This window comes from Halichoeres trimaculatus, unplaced genomic scaffold (assembly GCF_033239565.1).
Source record: "Halichoeres trimaculatus isolate MK-OKI-2021-1 unplaced genomic scaffold, fHalTri1.1 fHalTri1_scaffold_18, whole genome shotgun sequence".
Taxonomy (NCBI): Eukaryota; Metazoa; Chordata; class Actinopteri; order Labriformes; family Labridae; genus Halichoeres; species Halichoeres trimaculatus.
This window is the reverse complement of record NW_027437196.1, coordinates 1,091,452-1,113,310: the sequence shown is the minus strand read 5'-3', so window position 1 is coordinate 1,113,310 and position 21,859 is coordinate 1,091,452. Positions and strand designations below refer to the sequence as shown.

At 37.9% G+C, this 21,859-nt stretch overlaps 1 protein-coding gene across 1 annotated transcript; it reads right to left on the bottom strand.

Moving 5' to 3' along the window:
- Positions 1 to 4,486: 4,486 nt before the first annotated feature.
- Positions 4,487 to 21,481, bottom strand: mbtps2 (membrane-bound transcription factor peptidase, site 2). Its single transcript, XM_074693479.1, has 11 exons — positions 21,157 to 21,481; positions 19,379 to 19,527; positions 19,148 to 19,286; positions 16,603 to 16,706; positions 15,197 to 15,324; positions 10,523 to 10,641; positions 10,072 to 10,252; positions 8,006 to 8,106; positions 7,289 to 7,490; positions 7,128 to 7,203; positions 4,487 to 5,598 (listed from the first exon to the last, which is right to left on the bottom strand). Exons 1-11 carry the CDS (start codon positions 21,229 to 21,231, stop codon positions 5,376 to 5,378), a joined length of 1,497 nt encoding a protein of 498 aa, XP_074549580.1. The 5' UTR covers positions 21,232 to 21,481; the 3' UTR covers positions 4,487 to 5,375.
- Between the last annotated feature and the right edge of the window lie 378 nt (positions 21,482 to 21,859).

The following is a 21,859-nucleotide window of genomic DNA, read 5'->3' as shown; positions in this document are numbered from 1 at the left end:
AAACTGTTCCTCCTCCTCCTCCTCCTCTCCTCCCATCCCTCCCTCTCTCCCCTCCTCCCTCCCTCCCTCCAGGACAGACAGGACCAGGCCTCCCAGAGATGGACAGAGCTGGTTTAATAAAATCAGGGACTCAAACCTGGACGTTATCTGTGTGTTTACCTCACGGTTATTAAAGTCAGCAGAGCTCGTTAGCATCGTTAGCATCGTTAGCTCACATGTGAAATCTAAATGTGTGTGTCTGATCTCCTGAACCCAACAGCAGGGTGCTCTGCTTCAAACATTTATCAGATCAGACAGTCAGGACAGAATTAGAGCCACACACACTCACACACACTCTCACACACACACACACACACACACACACACAGGGCGCTGATTACAATTGATTAATCCGCAGATGATGATGATGATGACCTGTAAAAACACATCAGGCCTTTTCGTCAGGATGCATCAATACTTTCTTTGAAGAGCCAGAGGTGCTGATGATAATGACACCGCAGCTCCTGATTGGTCCACTCCCTCCCCCTCATTCTGTGGTGAGAACCCTTTCTGCACGTGCTCATTAGGGTTTGGGGCGTTGGCCGCAAAGTCCTTATATAGAATTGACTTCCTGTGCAGCTAAAATCACCCATTCATCAAGCAGGCGAGTTCACCACAAAGCTATTGTTCTCCTTTGAGACTCACAACCGCTCGTGTCCTGCTTTTATTCACATTGTTTCACTTCAAAACTGAAACCTTCGCTCCAGTTTGGATCCCCTCCCGTCAATCTGCCGCTGAAGTCCAAAGCTGAATCTCACACAGCTTCATACTCCTGCTCCCCTGAAGACAAACCTCACTCTTCCTGTTTACACCAACATCAGAGTCAGTTTTGGTAGAAGTTATATCCAACAGGAAATGCCAACTCCTAAAATCTGCTCACTTTCAGATCTTGTAACTTGAAACCAAGAATGCAAAAAATTTTCTGGGCATCTCGGGAATGATTGTCATAATTTAGAGATGTGCTCCCCAGAGGAAACATGCCAACGATTTTGGGGACCTATGTCTTTCTCTATTTAGAAACTGGCAGAAATGTTTGGTTTTTCATTAAGTAGTAAAAAAAAATTAACTTGAGGGACAGCGAGATCCAAGAGAGGGCTATGGTGTGCCACTGATCACTAACTGACTCTTGCCAGTTGGTCAGCAAATCGTGTCAACTGCTCATTAATTTGTGTCAATTACTCAGCAACATGACCATATACGGGATTGGCACAAGACGCAGAGCAGTTGCCACAAGTCATTGAGAGATTGCCAAAATCACTAAGGAAATGGCAGGACTTGCCAAGTGATTGCCACAAGTCATTGAGAGACTGCCCAAATCACTAAGGAAATAGCAGGAGTTTACAGGTGACTGCCAGAAGTCACTGAGGGATTGTCAGGAGTCGCTAATGGATAAGCAGGAGTCGCTCAGTAATTGCCACAAGTAACTGAGGGATTGGCACAAGTCACTGAGAGATAGGCACAAATCACTGAGGGATTGCCCAAGTCACTGTAGGTATGGCAAAAGTTACTGAGTGATGGCAAAGGTCACTGAAGGATTGCCAAAGTCACTGAGGGATTGGCACAAGACACTGAGTGATTGCCCAAGTCATTGACTGACTGCCCAAGTCACCAGAGGTCTGGCACGCGTCAGTGGGTGATGGCCCAAGTCATTGAGGGATTCCCCAAACCACTGGAGGTCTTGCATGAGTCTCTGAGGGATTGCCCAAGTCATTGAGGGATTGGCACAAGTCTGTGAGGGTTTGCCCAAGTCATTAAGGGAATCCCCAAGTCACTGGAGGTCTGGCAAGAGTCACTGTAGGGATTGCCCAAGTCCCTGTAGGGATAGGCACAAGTCACTGAAGGATTGCCCAAGTCACTAAGGGATTGCCCAAGTCACTGTAGGGATTGCCCGAGTCACTGAGGGATTGTCCAGGTCGCTGTAGGGATTCCCCAAGTCACTGTAGGGATTGCCTAAGTCACTGAGTGATTGCCCAAGTCACCGTAGGGATTGCCCAAGTCACGGAGAGATTGTCCAGGTCACTGTAGGGATTGCTCGAGTCACTGAGGGATTGTCCAGGTCACTGTAGGGATTGACCAAGTCACTGTAGGGATTGCCTAAGTGACTGAAGGGATTGCCCAAGTCACCGTAGGGATTGCCCAAGTCACGGAGAGATTGCCTAAGTCACTGAGTGATTGCCCAAGTCACTGTATGGATTGCCCAATTCACTGTAGGGATTGACCAAGTCACTGAAGGATTGCCCAAGTCACTGTAGGTCTGGCATAGGTCACTGAGTGATTTCCACAAGTCACTGAGGGATTGCCCAAATCATTAAGGGATTTGCATGAGTTGCTGAGTGATTGCCACAAGTCACTGAGGGATTGCCCAAATCATTAAGGGATTTGCATGAGTTGCTGAGTGATTGCCACAAGTCACTGAGGGATCAGAGGTATACCATAAGCCACTTTTGGGTCTCGGCTCTGCTGGAGGGTTGAGTGCAGTTTTAATTAATATTCGTGTTCACGTGAGTTTATATGTTGCTTATGTTGATCTCACTTTGTTTTTATGAGTGTAATCAGTTACAGTTGGACATTCTGAATAACAGAAATAACATTTCTGAATAACTCTGAGATGGATTTTAGGCAATAGGACCAGACATTTTAGATCCCCTGAGGATAAATTTGTATTATTTAAAGATTTAAAACCAGATTTTCTTCATCAGGTTGACTTATTAACATCAAAGTGAGAAATTTTGATCACCAGAGGATGAATCCTACAGTATTTTCTTCCTCTGCCATCAACATATCTGGATAGTTTCAGAATATTCCTTAACAAATTTATGGTTCCAAGAAGAAAAGATTTGATGGATTCGAACATTTCTTGAGCAACACAAACACTTCTCTGCTTTTTGGCCCTGACCAGCTCCATCACTCTGACGGAGGTCACAGAGCTGACCTAAAGTACGATCCCTCAAAACCAAGCAGACAGATACAGCATGCCCTCTTTCTGCTCCCTCCTCCCCCTCTCAGACGTCCCCCGTGTCTGTTTTCTCTAACATCCCTCCGGGCTGTCATTAGCAGGAGATAAGCAACAGAAACAACACATGCAAGGACACATTAGTAATCTTCCAGCTTAGATTAGGGATGAAAAACTGCCTTTAAAGTTTTTATCTGAACACAAACATACATTCACGGCCCAGCACTACACTCTGTCTTCGACAGGTTGTGATCTCTCTGCGTTGTGTCCTAATCGCTCACAGATAAAGCTGAGAAAGAGGCAACGGTTTGAATCTGCTGACAGACACGTCTGCTCATCCTCAGTAAACACACCTCTGAAGGCCTTTCTGTATTTACGTCTGTGGGAAACACCCTTTCAAATTACAATGTGTCATCTCTCCCACTCCCACACTCAGGGAAAATAATCACAGCATGACTCTGTGAAAACACGGCATTAGCAGAGGGTCAGGAGCTGTTACTAAAAGTGTCTCTGAGCTTTTGTCTCAGCGTCAGAGGGAGACAATGTGCCAACGTGCTGGGATGGTGTAATTAGAAAGGTGCCGTCTCCTGGAGGAGGATCACACCTTCTGCATGTTTCACAGACGTGAAATTAAAACCTGTCCAAGTCCAGAAAGTCTTTTTTTTTTTTTCTGTGAACTGTTAGACATCACAAACTACAAGTGAGACAAGTTAACGGAAGGTGTCTGAGGCGTCAAACTTAACAAGGGGACATAAATGTTAAAAAACAGTAAAATACTGACAACTCTGCTGCCAGTAAAGTCATTTTTGTAGTGATGGTGGTTTGAAACCGTGAGTGTGGAGGGAACACAGTGGATATGAGACCCTCCTGTGCGTTGAGATGTTAGACTGTAGGTGGCACAGACTGTCCCTGCTCTAATCAAAATACTGCCCAGTTATATTTTTTATCCATTTTAAAGTTGGCCAACACACTGGTACAATCATCAGGCACATGGTCCGTGTCATGTGACGTACAGACAACCTGTCCGTGCCATGTGAAGCACATACCATGTGGAGCAGAGACAGTTGGTCTGTGCAATTGCGCTCAGTAAGTCCATGCTATGTGGCCTATGGACAACCGGTCTGTGCCATGTGAAGCACAGACAGCCAGTTCATGCTATATGGGGTACAGTCAGCCGGTCCATGCCATATGGAGCACAACTCAACTGAACTCATCTTTATTTATAAAGCACTTTAAAAACAACCACAGCTGAAACAAAGTGCTGTACACAAATAAACAAAACAAAACAGACAGAAATTAATTAAAAACAATGGATAAAATAAAGACACACAGACTGACGGTCCTCGCCATGTGAGGTACAGACAACCAAACTGTGCCATGTAAAGCATAAACAGCTGGTACACGGCATGTGAAGCACAGACAGCCTGTTTGTAGATGCCATGTAGAGCACAGACAGTCTACGTCAATGTAATCTCAATCTCATATCCATTGTGTTCCCTCCTCACTCATGGTTACAAAGACCATCACAGCGAAAACTACTTTTCTATAAAATAACCATAAAATACTGACAGCAGGGTAGGCAGGATTTTATGGTTATTTAACAGAGAAATTTTCCTGTTATGTATTTAAACATGACAGGATATTACAGTTCAAATTTTTGTTGAAATCAAAATTTAGTTATTTTCTACGTGTAGTTTTGGAACTGACTAATCAGTCAAGTTTCAGTGACTTCCATTAAAAAAGCAAACAGCTCAACAGGAAGCTCTTAACTAAGCTCTGAATAAACTCGTACAGACGGCGTTAAAATGTTGAGACAACAGGAATCCTTTTATTGGTTGGTATATCTTGTGTATTTGGTAACAAGGAGGCGTTTCTTTCCCACGTGAATAATAGGTAGCATTGTTTTCATAACAGTGATTCGGAGTCGAGGGTTAAGGTATCGTCCGGCATTCGCTGATGTCGTGAAGGCTTTTTGATATTCGTCTTGGTTTGTTCATTCTGCAGCACATGAACCGACACAGACAGTTTGTAAATATGGCGTTTTGGTCTCCAACCGTCACTAAGTGATAAAGTTTCATTCAAACACAGCACGGAGGTGAGTATTTGGAAAGATAGTGTGGTCTTTGTAAACAGTCTGCAGTGCTTTACAGGAAGTGCATCGTTATACTTGAGGATGTGCTTCGAGCAGATGGTGGCATCAAGGTGGAAGAAGGTCGTGGTCATTTCTCCTGGAGGTCCAGCAAAGCCTCAGAGGCAGGTCTCAAAGTGAGCCGTGCTGCAGACCCTGTTTGTTCACAGTCTCCACACGTGTCAGACACGTCCGCAGAGAGCAGCCTCAGTCCCCGAACAGTTCCAGTCTTTTGGTTTTTGCTCTGACAGGATGTTACCGCGCAGTGACCATCCACAGGCCCAGAGCCACGTTAGCTGCCAGCAGAGCGCTGCCCGCCAGCAGCAGGAAGAAACCAATCAGCTCTCGCTTCTGACGATCCGTCACCACGGAAACCAGCGTGGCCTCCAGCAGAGCGTTCATCATCCACTGACCGTCCAGAGCGAAACATGGGACGGAGTTCACGACGGCTAACGCGCCGGAGAGGGAGACCAGATACCTGAGGGGGCGGAGGGTTAAAGGAAAACATGGATCAAACAACTCTCGTCAGTTCATCTTCAAATCTCACTGGATTAGAGCTCCCCCTGCTGGTCGGGTGCAGTATGGGCTTGAAAGGGACACTAAAAATCAAGTTAGTTCTTATCTGCTGATTTATGGTCTGGCTCCATACCTCAATACCATTTTCACAATTAAGACAAAAAGGGAATAAAATTCTATATGTACCTAAATTTAGCAAAGGTAATCTAAACTAAAAGGTTTTTCAATTTTTGAATTTGTACATGTGATGTCTTAGTTTCTTTTTATTCTATGAAATTTTGTAAAGCTGGAAAAAAATGAAATATTTAAAAAAAATTTGAACAAAAAAAATGCACAAATGTTGAAAAATGTGAATAAAAACTTTTCAAAAATCTCAAAAAATGGAACTTTAAAAAAATGTGCTAAATTTACCAAAAAATTAAAGCTTAATATATATAAAACAATTTCAAACATTTTTAAAACACACACAAAAAAACAAACAAAAAAAAAAAAAATATATATATATATATATATATATATATATATATATATATATATATATATATATATATATATATATATATATATATATATTAAATGTAAAGTTTTTAACAAACTTGCAAGAAAAAAAGTTTAAAAAAAAGGACTTTTCAAAAACTTGCAAAAATTTTGTTTTCAGAAGTTAGCCAATTTTTTTGATATTCTAAAATTTTCAAAAATGAACATAAAAAATATTAAATGTCAAATTTTTAACAAACTTACAAAAAAAAGTTTAAAAAAAGGAATTTTTAAAAACTTGCAAAAATTTTTAATTCAGAAGTTAGCCAAAAAATATATATATATTTTAAATTTTTTAAAAACTAACGTAAAAAATTCAAAAACTTGCAAAACTAGAACAATTTGAAATTTTAAAAAACTACAAAAATTTCAAACAATTTTAAAGTACCAAAAATTTGAAAAATTTTAGACAATTGAAATGCCTTTGAAATCTATAGACGTCAACTCAATTACAGCCATTTACTGTGTCTATAGAAGTAAATAATGTTTTTCGGGGGTCCCCAAACATCAACTTTTATCATGAAAGGAAGAAAGTAAAACGCTGGAAAGTTGCACAAAAGGACCCAAAGTTTGAGAACTTCAATCAGGAACGTCTGCGTTTCTGAGCAATGACGGGTTTGACTCAGCGGATGCAGCTCGGACAGGCGCTCATCAGACGGGAGAAGTGCCTCTTGACTGCGGGGCCAAATGATTGGATGCTGGAAAGGAGCCTGGGAAATAACAGACATTAGAATATGTGTGTGGGCCAATCAGAGCTGACCCCTCTCTGGAGGAAGCGTTCAGCTCAGACGGCTCTCTATCCACCGAGGCCATGAATTAGACTCCTGTCCTTTAAAGAACAACATCGTTTGTTCTGATGTAACGACTTTGACAGAGCGGTCACATTTCTGCAGCCAGCAGCTCCAGCATCCATCATCTGATTACGTCTGGAGGGCTTTTCATGAGAAAGGATACTTGCAGAAGGTTTCCAGGAAGACGGGCAGGTCCAGGTTGAGGAAGCCGAGGCGAGGGATGAAGTTTGTGAGGCTCACTGAGAAAAGAGACGACAGGTTTTATGAATCAGTCAGTCAGATTAAACAACAAACACCTCCTACGTGTCATCACTCTGCGTGTACCTGCGTACTGCAGGTGAGGCGGATACCCCACAAACAGCATGTGTGTGTTGGGCGGGTGTGTGACTCGGATGAAGCGGGTCTGGTTCTCCAGAGACGGCGTGACGCAGATGCTGGCGGCGGAGTGGGAGTGAGCGGCGCAGTCGTCACTGGTTCTGCACACTTGTGTCCCCGTCACCATCTTTCTCACGGGCATGCAGGCGTACTGAGATCACACAGAGGAGACACAAGGAGGAGACGCGGAGGAGTTCAGTGTGCTGCAAACAAACTTCACTTTTTACAAGACAAACATGATCCAACAAAACAAACAAACAAGTAGATTTTTCTCTCCTGTGATTGAAAACAGTTTTTAATAGTTTAACAAACTTTTATTTCCAGGGAACAACAACATCCTTTTTATCAGGACCTTAATCCGTTTTAAAGAGCACTAAATGTTCAGTGCAGGAGATAAAGAAATGAAATCACAGAGCAGCTTATTTTCTGTCTCTTTAACGAGGAATGAAAAGTTGAACGACTGTTCTCAGTAAATGAATTAAAAGTGTTTCTGTGCCCCGAGCTCGTGATCGCAGCAAGAGGAAAATAACAAGAATTAAATAAAGGAAGAAATAAAAATACACTCCACTGTCTGAGATCTGCTCACATGATGCTGCAGTCACAAAAAACCCCAGCCTGAGCGTGTGTGTGTGTGTGTGTGTGTGTGTGTGTGTGTGTGTGTGTCACCTCTCTGTCCTTCCTGCCCTGCGGGCTCATGTAGGAGAAGCAGAGATCTGTCAGGCTGTTGTTGCTGCAGCAGTCCATCGTCCCGTCCAAACGCTTGAAAGCTGGAGGGAGATAAAAGAGATAAAAGAGACAAAGGAGATAAAAGAGATACAGGAGAGTCAGAGAGTTTATTAGATCAGCGAGAACACAGCAGGTCTAATCAGACAAACACAGACTGATGTCAGCGAGGAGCTCTGCGCTGATTACAGAGAACAGACCGTCACACACGTTATGATCCCGCCGAGTCCTCTGACGTCATCACAACCTCAGAGCGCGCTCTCACACACGGTCACATGACTTATTCAAACCCTGACACACACCCTGACCATCTCACTAACGTCACATCTCTAACACACGCCGTATCATCCCCTACTGCTGCAGAAACTGGAGCGTTATGGAAAAGAGGTGCGACACTAAGCTGGAGGAGAAGTTATTCAAACAAAATGATTCTAAATGTAAAAATGAACAAAACGTTCTAGAATATTCTAGAAGTGGAACTTGTGGTGTTCCACAAGGATCAGTTCTGGGACCCAAGTTATTTACACTTCATTTAAATTATATTTGATACTTGTGAAATATTTAATAAGTTGAAATTTGTAATTTTTGCAGATGGCACATAAAAAAAAATTTTGCAACAGTAAAAAGGAGCTGATCATATTAAAAGAAAAGTTTGATATAAATATTAAATATTCAAATGAATAAAAAACCAAATATATAGTGTTGGGTGGTGTTGTATGGAGGACTGAAACTGCTAAAATTAAATACATAAATAAATTTAAAAAGTAACTATTAAAAAAAAAAAAAATTGTCAAAAAGTATTAAATACAAAGATTAAATAAATTAATAATTAAATAAAAATATATTTTAATTAATTCAATAAATGTGTTATTAAATATTTAAATAATTAATTAAATGTGTATCTAATCTAACACCACATTGATAATTTTTTCAAACAAAATTATTAATCTATTTAACTATTTAAATATTTATTTGGTTATCTATTTCTATATATTTTATTTTGGCACTTTTAGTCCTCAAAATTGTTTGGACTTAATAAAAATGAATATAAAATAAAGTGACAAAATTAAATACATAAATTAAATACATAAATTAATATAAAAGGTAATTATTGAAATAATTAAAATTTAAGAAAAATATTTAATGTAAGGATTAAATAAAGAAATAACTATATAATTAAATAATCAAATGAATCAATAATTAAATAGAAATATATTTTCATTAATTTATAAATGTGTTACTTAATATCTAAAAAATTAATTAAATGTGTATCTAATTATTTAAAAGGAAATTTGTCTTATGTAACACCAAATTGATAATTTTTTCAAATAAAATTATTTATTTATTTAACTATTTAATCATTTATTTAGTTATCTATTTTTATATATTTTATTTTGGCACTTCTAGTCCTCCATATTGTTTGGACTTAATAAAAATAAAATAATAAAATTATAATAAAATAAAATAAATAAAATTAATACTTAATGGAATTGAAACTAAAAGAGTATGTGAAACTAAATTCTTGGGAGTCATTTAAGATCATAAACTAAGTTGGAAGCCAAATATAGAATGTATAAAAAAAATTGAAGAAATAAATTTAATTCTGTTGGTATTATTTATAAAACAAGCAATATGTTGAATTAGATATGTCTGCATTTATTGTATTTCTCTCTTATGATGCCATAAATGTCATACTGTGTTGAGTTTTGGGGGAATACATATATAACATTTATAGATCCTATAATTCAACTCCAGGAAAGAGTTATTAGAATAATAAATCTCCCTATCGTGAAACTACAAATTAATAATTTACAGAGTCTTGCACCTTGAAATTCTTAGATATTGTAAACTTCAAAACATTAAAAATACTATTTCAAACAAAGAATAATAGGCTTCTCAACTGTATAAAAAAATAGAATAATTCATATTCTGTACTGGAGATTGTAACCATAATCAAGACTTAAAAAACTCTGCTGGTCTGAAGCTCTGCGCCCTCCCTGGACCCTCACCTCGGCCGTGGGCCCAGCTGGGCTGTAGGCTGGAGACGGGGACGCAGTACCCGGTCTGCGGGGTGTGAGAGAGGCGGGACAGGCAGCTGCTCCAGTCCTCCACCCCCCTGACGGGACAGTCCTCCAGCCCCGTCACGATGTCCCCGACTGACAGACCCCGAGGACCGTCAGCTGCAGAGCCCTGCTCCAAACGCACAGAGAGAGAAAACAGTGTGAGCGCCGCAGCGACTCCTGAACCAACAACCGTCTGTAGATAAACTAAGAAATATTAACCAGGAAATCATATTTAAAAATTAACTGACAGTAAGAGCAATGTCTCTTTATGATCTGCAGGAAAACGCCCAGTGTCCACAGGGGGCGCCAAAGTCAACACAAACAGGAGCTTTAAAAGGCGAGACACATCAAATACTGTTCAACATGATTATAGTTTTAAAAACCCTGACGGTCTGACCTGGACCACCTCGGTGACCAGCGCCCCGGCTCCGGTGTAGTACATGGGAAAAAGAAAAACAGGAAGCAGGAAGAGGATGGCCAACGCCGCCACGCACAGGACGAAGTTATGCCAAACTCCTGGAGAGAGAAAAAACAGAAAGAGTCAAACATGAAGAAGCTTTAGAATGACTGAGTATGTACAGCAGCAGATTAGGGACACAGATTAAGAATAAATATTTCAGGAATAAAGTCGCAATGCTAAAACTTTAAAGTCGTAATTTTGTTAGGACGATTTCTGAATGGAAGGAAACAAAACTCTTTATGGAACAAGAGTGAAGTGTTCATGTAAACAAGTTTAAAGTCACAGTGTCACAAAATCAAAGTCCTAATAAAACCAGATTAAAGCCCAATAATGTGAGATTAAATTTGTAATGCTTCAAGATTAAACTTGTTATGTAACAAAATTAAAGCCAGTGTTAATAGAAGAAGTGGTAGTGTCACAAAATTACCAATTAATGTTACCAGATTACAGTCACAGTGTACGAGATTACAGCTCTAATGTAACCAGATTGAAGTCATAGTGTTGCCGGATTAAAGTCCTTTTTTAACTAGATTAAGTACAAGTATAACAAGTTTAAAGTTCTAATATAAAGAGATTAGAATTACAGTGCAACCAGATTAACATCCTTGTTACCAGATTTAAATCCTGATATTACGAGATTATAATCCCAGTGGACGAGTTTGGAGTTCTAATATAACCAGATTAAAGTTTTAGTGTTACTATATTAAAATCCTGATATTACAAAATCAAAGCTGCGCAGTCACAAGATTAAAGTCCAAGTGAAAACAGATTAAAGTCGTTTTATTACGAATTAGAGTTGCAGTGTTTTTTTTATTTAAATCAGGATGTCAGGAGATTAAAATCATAACATTACCAGATTAAAATCCTGATATTACAAAACTGAAGTCCTTATGTTAAGAGATTAAAACTGGTTTGCTTCAAGATTAAATGTGTTATGTAACAAAATTAAAGTCCCGGAGATTAAAGGAGCATTGTCACAAGATTAAAGTTCTTATGTTACTAGATTTAGGTCCAAGTGTTACCAGCTTTAAGTCCTGATATAATAAGATGTTAAAAATTGTTAATTTACGACATTTAACTCACAGTTTCAACTTTTTATCATGAATTTATTTCAGTAACACCCATCTTTAATCTCTGAAGGTTACATCTCTGACCTCATTATAGCTTTATCATCTACTTTAAACCTTAATCTGAGCACAGAGGGTACAGAAATGTACGTGAATGAACAGATGTCTCTCAAGTTAAGGTAAACTGGATCAGTGTGGATCAGTGTAGTTGGTATACGAGGCCTGCTGTTCACAGGGTTAAAGCAGGAAACATGAAAACCTGACAGTCAGACCCTGACTGTGATCTGGACTCTGGATCCTCTCTTCAGACTGCTGGACTCTGAATGTTTTCCATAAATCTGGTCTGTACCATGGCGCGGCGAACCACAGCCTGCTAAGAATAACCTCCTATACCATTTTAAACACGCAGGAGGAACACGGTCACCAGAAACCACAGAGGGAGAGTTTTCACTGCCACTCCAGGTCACACAGTCTCATTTTCCTGAAACACACGGAGGAGCAACAGGAGCCAGCAGGAGGTCAGAGGAGGAGAAACAAGGAGCTGGTTCCTTTGTCAGAGTGAAAACACACACACAGACGTCCAGAGGAGGTGCTCAGATCTCCTCCTTCGTGACGTCCAGAGGAGGTGCACAGATCTCCTCCTTCGTGACGTCCAGAGGAGGTGCTCAGGTTGCGTCACCTGTCTCTGCTGGATTAAATAATAAACAGGTTATGTGAGGAACCCCTGCGTTCAGAGCGTCTCCTCCTCTGCTGAGGACAGACAGACGCAGAGAGACAGACGGGTAAATAAACCCAGCGTGATGTTATGTCACCGCCCCCCGATGGGAGCAGCGCCCCTCTCTCTGAGCCTGGTTTGTCATGTGACCTGATTGGACGTCAGGGTTGGCAGCCTGCAGACAGACCCAGTTATTCACTCGTCGTATGAAGTTGTGGAAAGCTTTGAGGAAAATGTTTTCCAGTTTGAGACAGGGATGGTTCAGAGGTTCAGAGGTTTAGAGCAGCTCTGTGCTGCCCCCTAATGGCTGCAGGAGCTCAGAGTCTGAAAACAACCTCAGTTTGCTGTTTGACCCTCCAAAGAGTCAGATCACGCCCAGAAACCTCATCTCCTCTTCTTTCAGGAGCTGCTTGATGTTTTTTGTTGCCCACATACTTGAAGAGTTACGGTAATGAGAACAGCTTGCATCAGTTATTGACTGTGTTTGGATCGAAATGTCAGGTGGATTCCTGAGTTACACTCCTGAAGTCACCGTAAAGCTCACCTCTTCTTCTTTAAGGAGCTGTTTACAGTTTCTTTCTTGCCCAAATGGTTGTGTATTTACGGTAATTTAAAGAGCACTTGAAAATGAGAGCGCAGCCTGTGTTCTGATGGGTTTAAAAGCCTTAAAAGAGGCAAGCAGCAGAGGCGTCATGTTTGACCTTTAATAACTCGAAATAAAAGATTTTTATGGATCTTTCCAGTGACTCTGGAAATAAGACAATTTATCCTAAATGACAGGACACACGCTTAGTTAATTTTCTTTTTTTGCTGTAAAGATGAGATGGTCGCTCTTTCTGGTATGTTTAGTACGTAGGTATTAAGTATATTATGTATATTGGTAAATTGCTCAGTTTGTCTGACCTCAGACAAACTCACCGAAAAACACTTTCACTCCTGCTAAAGAGACTGTGAGGAAAAATGAGTTTTATCTGGACTGAAGCGCCCCCTATTGGCCCAGAGTCTCAAACACACTGTGCTGAAGACGTGACTCTAAACCAGGAGTGTGTTCGTTTTGGAAATAAATACAGATCAGATCTTCTTTTTAACTCTACTTTTTTGTGCTTTAGCCTTTAGCAAGTGTTTTAACCTTTAGCCTTTAGCCTTTAGCAAGTGTTTTAACCTTTAGCCTTTAGCCTGTGTTTAAGCTTTAAGCACATGTTTGAGCTTTCAGCCTGTTTTTTAGCCTTTAGCTCATGAACTAGCTTTAAGCCTGTTTTTATGCCCTTAGCCCATGTTTTAGCCTCTGGCTCATGAATTAGCTTTTAGCCAATGTTTGAGCTTTAGCCCAATGTTTGAGCTTTAGCCCAATGTATTAGCTTCAAGCCTGTGTTTTAGCTTTATCCCATGCATTAGCCTTTGGCCTGTGTTTTAGCTTTAAGCGCATGTTTTTGTTTTTTTAGCCTGTGTTTTAGTCTTAAGCCTATGAATTAGCTTTTTACCTGTGTTTTAGCTTTAAGCCTATGTATTAGCTTTTAGTCTGTGTTATAGCTTTTAGCCTGTGTTATAGCTTTTAGCCTGTGTTATAGCTTTTAGCCTATGTATTAGCTTTTAGCCTGTGTTATAGCTTTTAGCCTGTGTTATAGCTCTTAGCCTATGTATTAGCTTTTAGCCTGTGTTATAGCTTTTAGCCTGTGTTATAGCTTTTAGCCTATGTATTAGCTTTTAGCCTGTGTTATAGCTTTTAGCCTGTGTTATAGCTTTTAGCCTATGTATTAGCTTTTAGCCGGTGTTATAGCTTTTAGCCTGTGTTATAGCTATTAGCCTATGTATTAGCTTTTAGCCTGTGCATACGCCTTTAGCCCATGTTTAGCTTTGAGCCTGTGCATACGCCTTTAGCCTATGTTTTAGCTTTTAGCCTGTGTATTAACCTTTACCATTTGTTTTAGCTTTTAGCCCTTGTTTTAGCTTTTAGCATTTTTTTTTTGCTTTTAGCTCATCCTCAAGCTTTAACCTGTGTTCCAGTCTCTAGCCTGTGTTTTTTCTTGTGTTTAACTCCTAACCCTGTGTATTAGCCTTTAGCTCATTTTTAGCTATTAGCCCATGTTTTAGCCTTTAGCTTGTGTTTCAGCCCTTCACTCCCTGTGTTGCAGCTAATGTGACGCTAACACTTGGTCATACATAGCTGAGGGGATAGCGCCTGTTGACATTAGCGTCACTGTTAGAGAATCAGAGATCAAACATTTCTCTGCTCGGGCTGTAGTAGAGGGAAAATATGAAAAAAACTTTTTAATAACTTCAACTTTTTACAAATTTTACACCAAATGTCGCACAAACATGACTCCTCACTGCCTCCAGGAGGCGCTCTGACCACATTTCAGCAGACTTCAGTAAAAACCTGTGACAGAGGATTTCTCCTGATATGATCAGAGTCTCTGTCCTTCTCCTTCTTATCATCAGCTTCATGAAACTTTATTCCTCCGTCGTTATTTTCTCGTCTGCTCAAAAAGCCTCTCCGCTCTTTTCTTCTTGACCAAACAACGTCAAAAACAATCAGACGGTAACCGGCTCCCACTGATGTCCCCTACAGGCCACCGTAGGAGACGTTCATGGGCTCGTTCACGCGTCAGTAACTGGCAGCTTCATTAAAAGCTAATCTCCTTCATGGAGGAGTGGAGTGATTTGATGTGAAGCAGCTGAGAGCTGTTCACAGAGCTGAGGGTGACCTTCAGAGGAAGAACAGAGGCCGGCGTTCAACAAATACCTCTGATTAAACTGGGATCAGGATTATAATCTGTGTCTGACACAGCGATGGGAGCGATGGGAGCTCTGGGAAATGAAAAGTCTCACCAGCACAGAAGATGCGGAGCTGCTGGACCGGGGAGACCAGGTTGAGGTGTGTGGTGAAGAGATCCACGAACGCACCGGGATAAACCACGAACACGAACATGCCGAAGCCGTTCACTCGCACCTGCTCCCTGAAAACACAGAGAGGAGAGTCACATACAGAGTTTAAAAACAAAGAAAAGAAAGTTTGATAAACGTTAATCAAAATTATTTTAATGCAGACTTCAGTTTCGATGCTAGTTGATATCCTAAAAAAACATTTTTCCGAACCAATTTAGAGTTTACCACTTTATCTAGATATCTTGATATTAGTTATCGATTTTTTTTTTTTTTTCAGAAGTTTTAAACTTTTAGTAAATTAATAATTTTATATATATATATATATATATATATATATATATATATATATATATATATATATATATATATATATATATATATATCGCAAAATTATGAAAAAAAGACAAATTTTTGAAAATTCAAAATCAACATTTTTCCAAACCTCTGAAATAAAAATTGCATTTTGTGCCGCTTGAAGAAAAAAATTATCATTTCAAATTTTTTTCCATTTTGGAAATTTTAGTTATTTTCTTGCAATTTTTGCAAGACAACACACACACAATTTCATAAATTTCAAAATAACGTCTTGTTTAGATAATTATTCACTGGTTTAAACTATATTTAGAATTTTACACACTCTAAAGTTTTTATTGTGAAGATAAAGTAGATTTTGTGGCTCCTGAATGACTTTAATCCAGGTGAGCTGAGGAGAAAAATGGCTCCTGCCAAAGTAAAGGTTGCAGACCTCTGCATATTCAATAATTTAATTTTTAATTTAATTCAATTTAATATAATTTGATTCAGTATAATTTAATAATTTAATTTAATTCAATTATTTACTTTTATTTCATTTTTTAATTTAATTTTATTATTAAAGTAAATTTCATTAAATTTAATTAAATTTAATTTAATCAAATTCAATGTAATTATTTTATTTTTATTTCATTTCCTTTTATTTTATTTTTAATTTAGTTTAATCTAATTTAATTCAATGTTATTATTATTTTTTTCATTTTATTTTATTTAATCATTTAATTTAATCTTATTTTATTTTATCATATTAAATTATATCATTTAATTATTTTTTATTTCATTTCATTTTATTTCTTTTAATTGTTTTATCTAATTAAATTATTTAATTCATATAGGAACCATGTAAAATATTTAACGTTAATGTCACCATTTGATGCATAGTACCAGAGTTAGCTTACAGCTGATTTACATCTGCAGTTTCTTGGCGGATCACAAAGTATAATATAGTCACATGTTTTAATTTTCTTTTTTTAGAGTGTTAATAAAAGTGTAATCATCTCTGTCTCTGTCCCTCTGTGTGTGTTTTGGTGGATTACCTCAGTGCTGCCACCGCGTGGCCGAGCTCGTGTATGACTCCGCTGACGAGCAGGGCGGTGAAGAAGTAGGCCAGCTGACTGGTGGGTAGGTTGACACCTGGGACCTGAAAGAAGAGCGACACCTGACTGTGAGTGAAGGAGGGACGCTGATGGATCACGCTGAGACAGACTGCAGCTGGTTTCCTGTTTTTGTGTTTTATAAACCTCTCTGACGGGAGCAGTGAAATAAGATCTCCATTACAGAGGAGCGTCTCCTTCCTCTCCTCTTTCCTCTCCCTCCTCTTATTAAACCAAACCTCTTGTTTTCTCTGTGGTCGGCACTTTCCTCCCACACTTGGCCGTGTGCTGCGTTTTCTGCAGCTCCCTGATGAATAGCGGCTTATAAATGGCCGACTAATAGCCTCCCATGAATCACCCACGGCGCTCCACCGGGGATAGAGCTCACATTAACACGCAGCTATTTGACACCTCGATGAGCGGAGAGTGGACGGCAAAAATGCTCAACAAGAGCCCTCCACGTAATGAGGGTCATTTTTCTGCCCCTTCATTTGAATATCGCTCGCTCTGTGTGAACTTTTCAAGGACGTTTCAACCAAAAACCTGTTAGAGACACAGGACCAAACAAAAACTCATTTCACCGAGTGGCTTTACACAACAGAGTCTAACAAAGCATGAATTAAAGATCAGATTTAATGATGGTTAAAGGGGAAATTCACTCCGTACAGCAGCTGACAGAGAGAGATCAATGTGAGAATCCGGGCTGCATGATATTAGGAATAAAATGATGTGATATTTGTGTTTCCTGTGATATTTACTGACATATTTATTAAGTTTACAGCTTCACTCGGTTCAGCTGAAATCTCCCTGAAATGATGGAAACAGACTCTCAGCTGAATGCCTCTGTAAACTCTGATATGTTGGCAGAGAGTCTTTATTATGTTGATATCTGTTAGTTATTTATAATGATCTGTGATATTTCCTTAAAGTGATTCTTCTCACATTAAGCAACTAGAAATGATGAGTTAAGCAATATTATCAGTATATGTTTTCAAATTCAAGTTTCCATCAAAAATTTTAGAATTTCACAATTTTTGCAAATTTTGCAAATTTTTAATACTTTTTTTTTGCAAGTTCTTGAATTTTGGATTTTAAAAAAAAAATTTGGAAATTCAAATTTTGTGCAATTTTTGAAAAAATTTTCACATTTAAAAAATATTTGCATTTTTGAAATTTAAGCATTTTTTTTTTAATTTTAAATTAAATTTCAAAATTTTAAATTGATCTGATATTTCCTAAAAATAATTCTTCTCACATTAAGCAACTAAAAATGACAAGTTGAGTAATATTATTAATATATGTTATAAAATTCAAGTATTAACCAAAATTTTAAAATTTATTCAAATTTTTTTTAACTTTTTTTGCAAGTTTTTGAATTTCAAAAAAAAAATTGCATCTTTTTTATAAACTCAAAATTTTGTGCAATTTTTGAAAAATTTTCACATTTATAAATATTTGCATTTTTGAAATTTTGGCAAATTTTTAATATTTCAAATTAAATTTCAAAATTTTAAATTGATCTGATATTTCCTTAAAATAATCCTTCTCACATTAAGCAACTTAAAATGACAAGTTGAGTAATATCATTAATATATGTTATGAAATTCAAGTATTCACCAACATTTTAAAATTTATTCAAATTTTTGAAACTTTTTTTGCACGTTTTTGAATAAAAAAAAAAAGAAATTTGGAAATTCAAGTTTTGTGCAATTTTGAAAAATCTTCACATTTAAAAAATATTTGCATTTTTGCAAATTTTTCAAAATTATTTGCAATTTTAAATCTTTAGCAAATTTTCTAAATTGCAAAAATTTCCCCAATTTTTGCAATTTCAAATTTTTTGCAATTTGGAATTTTGTGCAATTTTTTGTAAAAATTATTAAATCAATATTTTTTCTAATTTTGAATATTTTTGCAATTTTTGCAGACATCACATGTAAAATTTCATAAATTTTAAAATAACTTCTTGTTTCAATAATTATTCACTACATCTTAACTAGATTTTGTGGCTCCTGGACAACTTAAACCCAGGTGAGCTGAGGCTGAATGGCTCTTATGAAAGTAAAGGCTGTTAGCTTTAAACCTTAATTGTTAAATAAAGCACCTGAAGTGGTTTGAACTATAAGCAAACTGACAGATTGTCAAAATCTCTGCTGTGCTCTGCTCACATCCACATCTCCTTGTCTCCCAGTCGCTCCACCACTCACGCTGCACACCACGCGATCCAAAACAGCAGGTGAGACGACAGAGCACAGACAAAGTGCTTTAACTGTGCAAGCTGCTGCATGTAATGTGGTAAAATAAATCAATGGATGCTCATTTAGATCTGTTAGTGATGTGACTGGGCGTAGACAGGCTTCATAAACTCAATATAACTCACATAACCCTGTGATATAAATATTGTGTATGCTCACTTCATGATGATGACACTGAAATGTTAAACTGTGCAGCCCTGTGAGAAATAATCACATGTGAGAAAGGTACGTACCACCACCTGCAGGACCTGCTGACCCCCCATCTTGGGGTTGTTGGTGGTCATCTGAGCGAGCGTCTGCTGGAGCGTCCTGATCAGCAGAACCACGGAGCCCATCATGGACAGGATCCCGAACACCAGACCGCTGTTGAACCTGGAAGAAGAGGGAGAGTAACACGGTGATGCCTGTTTCAGAGGGTGTAAGCTGGAACACGTCGCTGACATGACGCTCAGAGCGGGTCTCACCAGAGGCGCTGAGCCTGGGGGTTGATCCGGGCGCAGTAAGCAAACAGCCGGTTGAACATGGTGGTCTGCCACCGCACGTGGAACGGAGACAGCATCAGCCCCCGACTCGCCAGCCATGACTCGTACCTGATCCGATGAGTCACTGAGGACTGAGAGGAGGACGTCTGATGAAAACCTGACACCAGCTCTGATATTTAACAGTTTGTCTTTAACATCTTCTGCTCTCATCTCTTTCCTTTCTGTCACCTCCGTTAACATACGTTCAGTTTATCTGAGGTTTTTCTTTTTTATTTTTATTTCATCTGTTTTAATCTTTGTTTTTATTTCTATTTTAATATTGTTTAATTTTCTTCATTTATATCTGTAGTTTTAATCTTGTCCTTATATTTCTCTTTTACTTTTATTTTTTTCAAAGCACTTTGTATCCCTATTTTGAAAAGTAGATTCATATGAAAATGTTATAATACTAGTATTTATTTTCATTATTATTATTATCACTATTATTATTATTATTATTATCAATATTATTATTATTATTATAATTATTATTTTTATTATTATTATTATTATCAATATTATTATTATTATCATTATTATTATTATTATTATTATTATCAATATTATTATTATTATTATTATTATTATTATGCTGCCGACAAGTAACAGACTGTTGCTATAGAATTTTGACCAATTACGATCAAGTCCAGCCAGATACCATAGATCTTATTTACTATTAAAAAGCAATAATTTGGCAAAGTGATGGTATTTTTTTTCTGAATTTTAACTAAGGATTTTTTATCCAATATTATTGGACTTGTCATAACTGTTCAGTTTATAATTCACTTTGTTTTAATTTTTTTGTTTTAATTTTACCATGTCTGAGCTTTAACAGTTTGTAGATTATTAATTTAATGTCCTTTTTTTTGCAAGTTGATTTTAATTTATTATCTTTCATTTTGTCATTTTATTATCTTATTTATCACATCCACTGTGTTTATCTTGGCTGTTTCATTTTAATATTGAACATTAACCTCCATTGTTTCCTCAATAAAACCTCAGTTTTATTTTCTCAGCTCAGGTCTTGGGTTGTTTTATTTATTTTTTTTGGGTGGGGGGGCTTTTATTTTGAAAGTTTTCTGTATTGGTGGTCAGGGTCTTATTGATTATTCCTTTTATTTTATTTCATGAGGATTTTTATTGATTTCTGTTTAGTAGTAGGCTTTTTAGTATTTAATTGCTCTTCTTGTGTTCATTATTTCCATTGCTTTTATTGTTTTTATTGCTGTTATTGCTTCTATTTGTTTTTAATTGTTTTATTTATTGCTTTCTTCCAACTATTGTAAAGCACTTTGGTTCAGCGAAAGGGTTGTTGTAAAGGGCTGTACAAATAAAGAACATTTACATTTACATTTTAGTATTTTGTGTTAGACTGTGTTGTGTTAGAAGTTTTTAAAGATAAGGTCTGTCTGATGAACTGATGAACTTGTAGAGACTCTGTTTGTTTCTAACCACTGAAGCTGTTTCCACAGGATCTGAAAGCTCAGCTTCAGTTTTAGTTTCTCTGACAGATTCAGGTTTTATTGTTTTCTCCTTCTCTGAAAAGCTAAATGTGTGTGTTTGTGTTTCCTTTACAGTATCTAACTCGTTAAAAACACTGAAACGTGTCTGCTGTGGGTTATAAGAGGAGGGGAGTGGGGGGTTACAGCTCTGTGAGTGGATTATTGTCTGACCCCTTAAACTCACACAGATGAGGTGTTAACAGGTAAATATGAACTCACCTTGAGGAGTGTGTCTGTGAGGTAGACCGCACACCAAGCAGCCATCACAAACACCAGCAGAGACACAGGGATCATGGTGAGCGGTCAGACTCGAGCTCACGGTGAATGAAGCGCTGCAGCCTCCATCGCTCAGCCTCGGTCCTCCTCAGGTCTCCGGTCAGCCCTTCATCCGTTCATCCGTTCATCCGGTCATCACCGCATTCAGAGCCGAGAGTCTGACTCCAAACACGGAGGAAGAATCAATGATCAGAGGTAAATCTCTGGGTTTCTGAATGAAAGTGAACCGTCAGCACTCTGCGACAACGTCCGGCTTCTTCTTCTTCTGCGACTGTCAAATAAAAGCGGATCATAACCTAACGTTGGAAGGTGCATACCGCCACCTGCTGCACCGGAGGGCGTCACTGCAGGGGTTTGTACTGCAGGTAATCTATGACACACAAAAAATAACAGATATAGTTGATAGTTCATAAATTAATGAATAATAAAATAGAATATGTGAATAATTAAATAGATTTAGAAATATAGATTTAATACATAATGATAAATTATCAATTCTTTTACAAAGGTAAATAAAAAAATAATAAATCACATTCAAAAAAATAAAAATTAATGATCTAAAAGAGATTTAAAAAAAAATAAGTTTATGTAAAATAATGAAGAAATAAATAAGCAAAAAGATGAAGAAAATTGAGTCTTGATAATT

Coding starts and splice junctions, on each gene's coding strand:
- mbtps2 (XM_074693479.1), bottom strand. CDS start 21,231: ATGATCCCTGTGTCTCTGCTGGTGTTTGTGATGGCTGCTTGGTGTGCG. Junction 8,107..10,071: donor CAGCTGGGCCCACGGCCGAG/GTGAGGGTCCAG, acceptor ATCTCCCTCCAG/CTTTCAAGCGTTTGGACGGG. Junction 7,204..7,288: donor GCCTCACCTGCAGTACGCAG/GTACACGCAGAG, acceptor CTCTTTTCTCAG/TGAGCCTCACAAACTTCATC.